The following is a 9,314-nucleotide window of genomic DNA, read 5'->3' as shown; positions in this document are numbered from 1 at the left end:
TGAGACTTTTAACAGTTTTAGTAATTTATAGTCATTTTTTTAAAATTCAAAATATAAAATATACAGAAAAATCTAATTTTTTATAATATTGTTATTGTGTTTTTTTTTTAAATTATTTTAATAGTTTTAAATTAAACAAATTTGATAGAAAATACTTTTTATCAGATCTTTATTATTTAAAATCATTAATTGTCATATATATTTTATCCATATTACGCAATTCCGTAATCTTTATTTAAGGAAATAATAAATGACATTAATAATGAATTTATGGTTAGTTTAATAAAAAGCTTATTATATAATTAGGTAGACCAACTTATTTCTCTAATAATTCTAAGAATCATCCTAGTGATTGACATGTGACTACAAAAAGAAGTTGTAATGTTTCACAAATAATACATAGGGGATATCATAACTAACTAACAAAACCAAAAGCAGTCTTAAGACCCGTGAAGACAAATTAGATTAAACCGTGAACATCTCGATGAACTTTGGTATAGTTCACTCAAGTTAAATATACCTAATTCGTTATGATTATCATAAGGGATACTCATGCATGTGCACAATACATTTCCAATGAAACTAAACGCTGAAACTAATGAAACATGAATTGATCACCAATTAGATTTCCAAAAAAAAAAAACGAATTTCAAACTTCAAATGTAACACTTAAAGTGTCCAAATATTATAATGTTTATATATTTGTGATCATGTATAGTTTGATGAATATTTATGGATCTTGTTCATATATATTTTACCGGTATACTGTAAACAAAGTAATTACTCATCTCATGTCTTCTGAAATATTCTGAGTCCAATGATATGAGATGAGGTACCAGATAAACTATCAAATCATAGAATGTCGTAACTTCTGCAGTGTAACTAATTCCAATGTTTCGTTTGTTTTTGAGCTCTATATAATGAGCCACGCATCCATTGAACCCTTGAATCTAATTTTAAATTTATTATTTGTCATGCTAAACCTTATTGATACAGTGTTATTTTGAACATGTTTATTTTACTTTGTCAAAAAAATACTTCATAAAGCAAGTTTGTACAGTGTTATTTTGAACATATTTATTTTACAGGAAAATTTGTTGGTGGCTAAAGGATGCTTGGAAACAGCTTCCTTCACCTCTTACGATGATGAATAAATGTGACCATAAGTAGCATAAATTATATGACAGCGTAACATAATGTTTTATACCAATGGCATTTTCTGTAAATACTCAAGTAAAAAATGGTCATTTAATTATTTAGCTTGATGAGTTTTGTGAGGCTGCCACCTCAGCAAGGTATAGATGCAAATAAGTATCAAACTAAAGGTTTATTTTTTATTTTGCTTCTCTATTAGTAAGAAAGGGACGAGTAGTTCGGACATTTAATTTACATTTTAATTTAACTTAAAAACAAAATCAATTAAATTAATTCAGAACCCCTTTTTGAGGAACTAACTGATAAGATTGGCCTAAGATCACCTTTATCGGGTGAGTATGTTTTTTTTTTTTTGGCGACAAACGATTATTCTATTACTCAAACTTGAAGTGATCTGGGTAACAAGATCGGAATATAACAACCAATAAACCAAAGAGATCTATGAAAATAATCGGGTGAATATCTTAAAAAGGGGTTTTACCCAAATAATATTAGTATTTAAATGTAACTGAATTATTATTATTTTTTAATAATTGTTAAAAAGTTGAACCAGTTACAATTGTACACATGGCATAATTTTTTTTGTGGGATTCTAAAAGCATGTTGTTTAAGATTCTATTGTGTCTCTTTCCTAATTTCTGTAATTTTTTTTATAGTTAAAAGACTATACTCACGTAGTCTTTTAACTATATAAGCATGTTGTTTAAGATATGACCGCTTTCACAATTGCAAGAGTAATCTGAGACGACTTTCACCGATAATGAGAAGACTTCTAAGAAAGTCAAACTGACACAGTTCGGTCAATTGCACAACTAACCTGTTTATCCGAGAAGACTTACTTCTCTTGTATTTTCGAGACTTTTTTGTTAACAAAAAAAAGTTGAAATATTTCCAGAGAAATCGTCTCTAAAAAACACTCATAGAGTCAATTACAAAACTAACTTCTGCATTGGCCATAACACTTCCGTATAAGTCTTCTACGACCAGAAGTCTTATACAGAAGTCTTCTTGGCAAACATATCTGAAAAAAAAAATTGATTTCATGCCTTCAACCAGTGAGATAACTTGGTTAGTTTCTCCAAGCTCACAAAAGTTCATCACGAAAGCGACACACTTGTTAATGACCAAGAATCATGAACTTGAAAGGCTCTATGAACCTTAAAAAGTTTAGAATCTGAATCTTGAGTTTATTGGATGAATTTAAGAGAAATTGAAAGAGACGTTGTTTTAGTGCATAAGAAATGAGATAGGAGGAAGTGAAAATCAAATTTTAAGTGTATTAAGAGCTTCAAATTAGTTGTTCATGGTGGTTGGTGTATTTATGACAATGACAATATTGTAAATACTTGATGAAGATGAAGTTGAAAAAAAATTGCATTTTCGTGAATAATCCGAATTTTTTGGGGTGAATAAAACAAATGAAAGTTCCAAAAAAATCATGGATTAGTTTTGTGTTTAACTTTGAATATTGAGTCATTTTTGCAAAAAGCCTTTTTATTTTATAATTTTTATAAACATAAAGATATCTATCAAAAAAATTGTTCTTTTTCATTTTGTTCTCAGTCTTATATTTTTTTGTAAAACTATATGTTCACTTTGACATATATACTTTTGTTGTATTATATTCTATTTAAGAAACATAGATTATAAATATAAATTCACAATCTCTCTCCACTCCCCCCCTTCTTTCTCCATTTTGTGGTGGGACACTTGTCTAAAACCTACAATGAATAATACTAAGAATACAAATTTTTTCCTAGTTACGTTTTTATGTTCTTTGTTATACACAAGCTCACGTATAGAAGGGGGGACATTTCTATTTTGATAATAAATTGACGCAATTTTTAAGATATGCCTCTCTTTTTTTAGCAATTTTAAGATATGCCTATAATGTTAATTTTGTCTTAAATGACCCAAGACTTTCATGTTATAAGTGAAAACACTTTCCGATCATTTAATTGTATAGGGAATCATCATCTAAGCAAAACAAGAATTAATTATTGTTATTATTATTATTGAACCAAGTGCTCGTAGCTTGATGGTAAAGGAGGTACAGCTGTACTGCTCGCCATCCGGGTTCGAGCCTTGGCCACAACCCTTCCGTTGGGGCGCTGGACCCCCTACAGAGGGATAGTTGGGAATGTTGCTGCCCAGATACCAGAGTTATCAAAAAAAAAAAAAAAAAAATTAATTATTGTACAAAAGGACTTGACCAATTTTTCAATTGTAAAATAACCTTGTTGTGGCGAGCCAAAAATAACTGGCAGGGGTGGAGCCATTCACAGCTTATTAATGTCAGCTGACCCTACCAAATTTGCAAAATCGCCTTGTATTTATTCATATATCATGACTTGACCCTTCTAAATCTTACTTTCTGACCTCTTTTGTTTTCAATTTAAATCCTCAACCTTTTGTCTTCTTTCCTTTTCAGCTTCATTTCAGTTTTCTGACTAAAATCTTCTTTTTATAAATGTTATGTTTTAAATCCATTGTAAATTGATTTATGACTCTGATAAGATAAGTTTCTAGCTCTGCTACTGATAACCGGTGTCCAGTGTCGACTCTCTTGTTAGGCATGCTCTAATCAGATGGTTTTAGTGTTAGAAATTTAAAAATTATGACTAGTCTTTGCTTCTGTTTTAGTTTATTGATTAATCAGGTTCACATTCTTGAAAAACTGCCAAAGTTATGTTGCTCACAATGTTGTTCAAGGGTTAGGAAGAAAGTCCCTAAATGCACTATTATCGTATACAAATACAATATGATATGATAAATTATTGAAACATGGCTGAGAAGTTAAGAAGTATGCGCGTGCCCTTGACGTTACTTAAAGATCTTCCACCACAATCGTTGGGTTTGCAGAACGTAGGAATCCAGAAGAAAGGAAACATAATTGAGACAAAAGAGTAGAGGAAGAGAGGAAAAGGTATATTGATTCTATAAAAGCTATAACAGGATGGAAGCATGTTCAAGACTAAGGTTTCATGACATTCTCCCACAGGCTTTGGGATTTGATTTAGTGATTCCCGTTAATCAATGTTTTTAAACCCGACCCGGACACTGAACCAGACGACTTACCGGGTTGGTGGATCACTGGGTCGACCGCGGGTGGATCACTGGGTCGACCGCGGGCAAACCGCAGGTTAATAAATGAATTAATTTTATTATATAATAATATATCAGCTATGTAAATAAAAATATAGAAACTAAAGTTTAATATTTTCTAAATGTTTTTATAAACATAAAATAATAGTTTGGATATGTATATTTTTATGTTTAATAACATTCAGAAAATTCTTAACTTTAATTTCTATATTTTTATTTTCATTTGATATACAAAATATTAAAAAATAGTTTAGACTATTTATAATTTTGTCTAACAAGGTAAGAGTTATGACATCTAAAAAAATCAAGACATAAAATTTATAAATATTTAAATGTTTAATGTGAATAATAAATTAAATTTCAAATACAAAATAAACCAAAAGTAAAAAATCATTATAATAAATTATCAATAACGGAAATAAATAAACACCAAATCACATCAACTAGTTTTGGTTCTCTCTACTATCGTTCACTTTATTTTCTTCAAGTGACATAGTGAAATCTTCATTAAATTCTAAAAAACACAAATATAAAACTGAAAAGGAAAAACCTAACTTTTTTTTGTCAGTATATAATTTCTTAATTAGAAATTTAGAATATAAAATATAATCTAAAACATAATTAAAAATTAAAAAAAGAAGTAAAAATTATTTATTGGTTCAACCAGTGGTTCAACCGGTATCGGGTTCCGAGTTCTACTGGGTTTTTGCGGGTTTCTAAATATTAGGTTTTTCACAAAACCCAAACCGGATTTTTTCTGGGTTGCCGGGTTTACCGGTTCAACCGCGGGTCCGGGTCGGGTTTCAAAACACTGCCGTTAATCAAGCTTATGCTTAAAGTACATGTGTCCCATAAAATTTATCAATTTGGGATAATATTTTAACAATTAATTCAAAAAGGTCAACTGGTATGAGAACAGGTTGGTCCATGTCATCCAATAGAGATGGAGCCTTAATCCGTTTGATCATCGGGACGCCATCTCCATGAATTTGAATCATGAACTCCTACCTCCCACCAATTGACAATCTTTTATAAGATGCAACTGTTTATAAACCCTTGATCAACACGATAACCAACCGATGTGGGAATATAGTGTCGGATATTCTACGGTTCAAATAATCCTTTTTCATTAGACTATACGTGTCAAATTATCCTTTTTAATTAAGTTTTGCCATCCCAAGTCACGTCACGTGCAAACATTCTAAAATCGGAAACCCTAATGTTCGTCACTACTCTTTCCTCCAAAACCCAGTGTCGAGTACTTCTACATTTTACGTAGCATCTCTCTCTGATCTCACGTCTTAGCCTAAGAGAGGTTCAGGGTGTTTACTTCTTGCGCACCGAACTATCTCTAAGGTTAGGGTTTTGACATGGGAAAATTCGAAAATCCTTAAAGTAGTAGACCACATTCGTGGTAAATATTCAATCCTCGATCGTCCAAAACTATTTTTCTTTAAAGATTAACATTTCACAAATTCGAAATATAACTAAATATGAATTATTATTGTCAAAAATACCACGTACCACTTTTCTTGTTTACACTAACCACTTTTACCCTCATTTTTTAAAAAAGAAAAATAAATGGGAAATTGCCACAAATACAACATTACCATTTTTCATGTTTACATTAACTACTTTTACTCTCACTTTTAATGAAGGGTAAAATACACTTATAGGTTAACTAATCTGGACTTAGGGTTTATAGTTGAGGGATGGGGTAGGGTTTTTGGAATGTGAAATTTAGGATTCTAATAAATATAAATAAATAATTAAAAATATAAAAAAAATTTAAAAAATAGTTTCAAACATAATTTTCGATTTTCAAAAAGAAATTTTGAAAAAAATAATTAAAAAAATCGAAAAAAAATTCAAAAGTTTATTTTTATAAAAAAGTTTGAATTTGAAAAAGTATAATTTGAAAACATAAAAAAAAATATTTTTATTTTTTATTTATTTAAATAATGATCTATTATATATATAGATAATAATGTTTTAAGAGTCCACTTAATGAAGAAGATATTTTTGAAAATGTCTCTTTAGTGGTGATAAAGATGAAAAGTGGTATCATGAAAGTGGTAAACATAAAAATTTCCCCTCCTAAAACCCTACCCTATCCCCCAACTCTAAACTGTAAGTATATATTAGTTAATCCTAGAGATATAAGTGTTTTTTACCCATCATTAAAAGTGAGGATAAAGTGGTTAATGTAAATATGAAAAGTGGTATCATGAACGTGGTATTCGCAAAAATTTCCCTATTGTATAGCGCAATCTTGCGCGTCTTAATTCAAAAACCTCAACCAGTAAGAGAATAGGTTGGTCCATGTCATCCAATAGAAATGGTGTGCCTTTATCTTTCAAGCTTCGGGGTACCATCTCCACGAATCTGAATCATGAACTCCCAACTCCCACCAATTGAAAATATTTTATTGTATGCAACTGTTTATAAACCCTTGATAGACATGATAACCAACCGATGTGGGAATATAGCGATTTCCACGGTTCAAATCATCCTTTTCCATAAGACTATACGTGTCAACTTATCCTTTTTAATTATATTACCCATGCCCAAGTCACGTGCATACATTCTATAATTGCAAGTTTAGAATTTCAATGGATAGAACCCCGTTGGAGCCCATTGGAAGTGATCTAATATTTTATCAGATCTTCTCATCCTCTTCACGATCACAACCGTTGACATCACTCTTCTTTCCTCCAAAAGCCAGTTCGACTTCTACTTCCTGTGAAGCATCTCTTTCTGCTATCACGTTGTAGCTGCAGCACTCAACAGAAGCATAAGAGACGATATAGGGTGTTTACTTCTCGCGCACGGAACCATTCTTAGGTTAGGGTATTGACATATGGAAAAATTCGGACTTCCTCTTAGTAGTACATTCCATTCATGGTAAACTAGGAGTTTTCCTGCGCCATGCGCATATATAAAATATTTAAAAATGTTATATATAAATAAAATTTTCTATTTTTATATTTTAGTTTTATTAGTTTAAAAAATAAAACCATAATGTAATTTTTTTTGTTTGATTTATTCAAGTTTACTTTGACCTTTTAATTTTGCATTATCTAATTTTTGATAAAAATAATTGAAATTTATAAAGTTACTTTATTATATTATTATTTATTTAATTACCATTTTTAAATATGTCTATTTGTAAATATATAAATTATTTCTAATAATATATACATTATTTCTAATAATATATACATTAAATAAAAATAACTTATATACGTTGATAAAATATATTTTAAACTACACTTATTTTAATATATATTGATGTAAAATTTTAATATTCGTAATTATTATATATATATAAAAACATATTATTTTAATATATATATATAAACATATTATTTTAATTGATATAGAAAAGTTATTAGGTATCATAAAATCTTACCAAAATGAATATTTACTGAGAAAAAATATTTGTGATATAAAATTTATTAGTTATTACTATATTATGAAACTTTTCCAAAAATATAAATCCGTATATAGAAAATCATCATTACTATATTTAAGAAATCTTACCAAAAACATAAATCTAAATATACTAAATTTTACATGTCACAATTAGATTTATACCTTGTCATATTTCTTTTAAGCCATGACCTTTTAATTTTGCATTATCTAATTTTTGATAAAAATAATTGAAATTTATAAAGTTACTTTATTATATTATTATTTATTTAATTACCATTTTTAAATATGTCTATTTGTAAATATATAAATTATTTCTAATAATATATACATGAAATAAAAATAACTTATATACGTTGATAAAATATATTTTAAACTACACTTATTTTAATATATATTGATGTAAAATTTTAATATTCGTAATTATTATTTATATATAAAAACATATTATTTTAATAAATATAGAAAAGTTATTAGGTATCATAAAATCTTACCAAAATGAATATTTACTGAGAAAAAATATTTTTGATATAAAATTTATTAGTTAGTACTATATTTTGAAACTTTTCCAAAAATATAAATCTGTATATAGAAAATCATCATTATTATATTTAAGAAATCTTACCAAAAACATAAGTCTAAATATAGTAAATGTTACATGTCACAATTAGATTTATGCCATGTCATATTTCTTTTAAACCATGTGATCATTTTTTTGTGAAAGTTAATGTAGTGATGACACATATACAAATCAATTCCCAAATATAGTCTAGGACATATTCAAACTTGTGTAGTTTTACTTTTTTACGGAATGTCCAAGAAAGGAATAATCAGTCCATTTAAAAGGAAGACTTTTGCGTATTTACATAAGTAGTAAAAATGGTAATTCAGAACATAACCCATTATGGAAAACTTCTAAATAAAGAATCGAATCAATACTAATAGACTAGTATAAGGAGAGGAAGATGCATGCAAACAATCTATCTCTGTCTGCATAATTCGTTTTCTTTGTCACAACATCAAATATGGGAGGCACAAAACGTAAAATAAAGATTGAGGAGATCGAAAAGAAGACAGTGAAATCTGTGGCTTTCACGAAACGACGTAACGGTCTCTTCCGCAAAGCTGCTGAGCTCTGTCTTCTCTCTTCCTCTGCTCAAATCGCAATCTTAGCGACTCCTCCTTCTACCAATTCTCACGCTGCTTTCTATTCCTTTGGACATTCCTCTGTCGACCACGTTGTTTCCTCTCTGCTCAACGATACGTGTCCTCTTCCGACAGAACAAGAGAACAAGTCAGGATTAGGGTTTTGGTGGGAAGACGAAGGCTTTGAAAGATCGGAGAACATAGATGAACTGAAAGAAGCTACTGATGCGGTTTCTAGGATGTTGAACAATTTGAGGCTACGATTAGATGCTTTGAAGAGTAATCAAAGTGGTGGTGCTTTAGTGATCCATCAAGAGGAGGTTCTTCCGATTTGTGACACCGAAACAAACAACAACGAAGAGATGACGAATCAAATTACTAGACTTGAAGGAGCTTCTGGAAGTTTGGTAGAGTATGTGGAGGATAGTCTGCCTAATGATGGGTTTTTTGGTGATGTCAAGATTGATACACTTTAA

At 29.4% G+C, this 9,314-nt stretch overlaps 1 protein-coding gene across 1 annotated transcript; it reads left to right on the top strand.

Annotated features, from left to right (window-relative positions):
• Nucleotides 1-8,717: 8,717 nt before the first annotated feature.
• On the top strand, nt 8,718-9,314 carry LOC106317648 (agamous-like MADS-box protein AGL97). The gene has a single exon (XM_013755435.1). The coding sequence runs from the start codon at nt 8,718-8,720 to the stop codon at nt 9,312-9,314; it is 597 nt and encodes a 198-aa protein (XP_013610889.1).

The sequence above is a fragment of the Brassica oleracea genome, chromosome C9 (genome assembly GCF_000695525.1).
Source record: "Brassica oleracea var. oleracea cultivar TO1000 chromosome C9, BOL, whole genome shotgun sequence".
NCBI lineage: Eukaryota > Viridiplantae > Streptophyta > Magnoliopsida > Brassicales > Brassicaceae > Brassica > Brassica oleracea.
The sequence above is the reverse complement of the archived record's forward strand: the minus strand, read 5'-3'. Positions and strand labels throughout refer to the sequence as shown.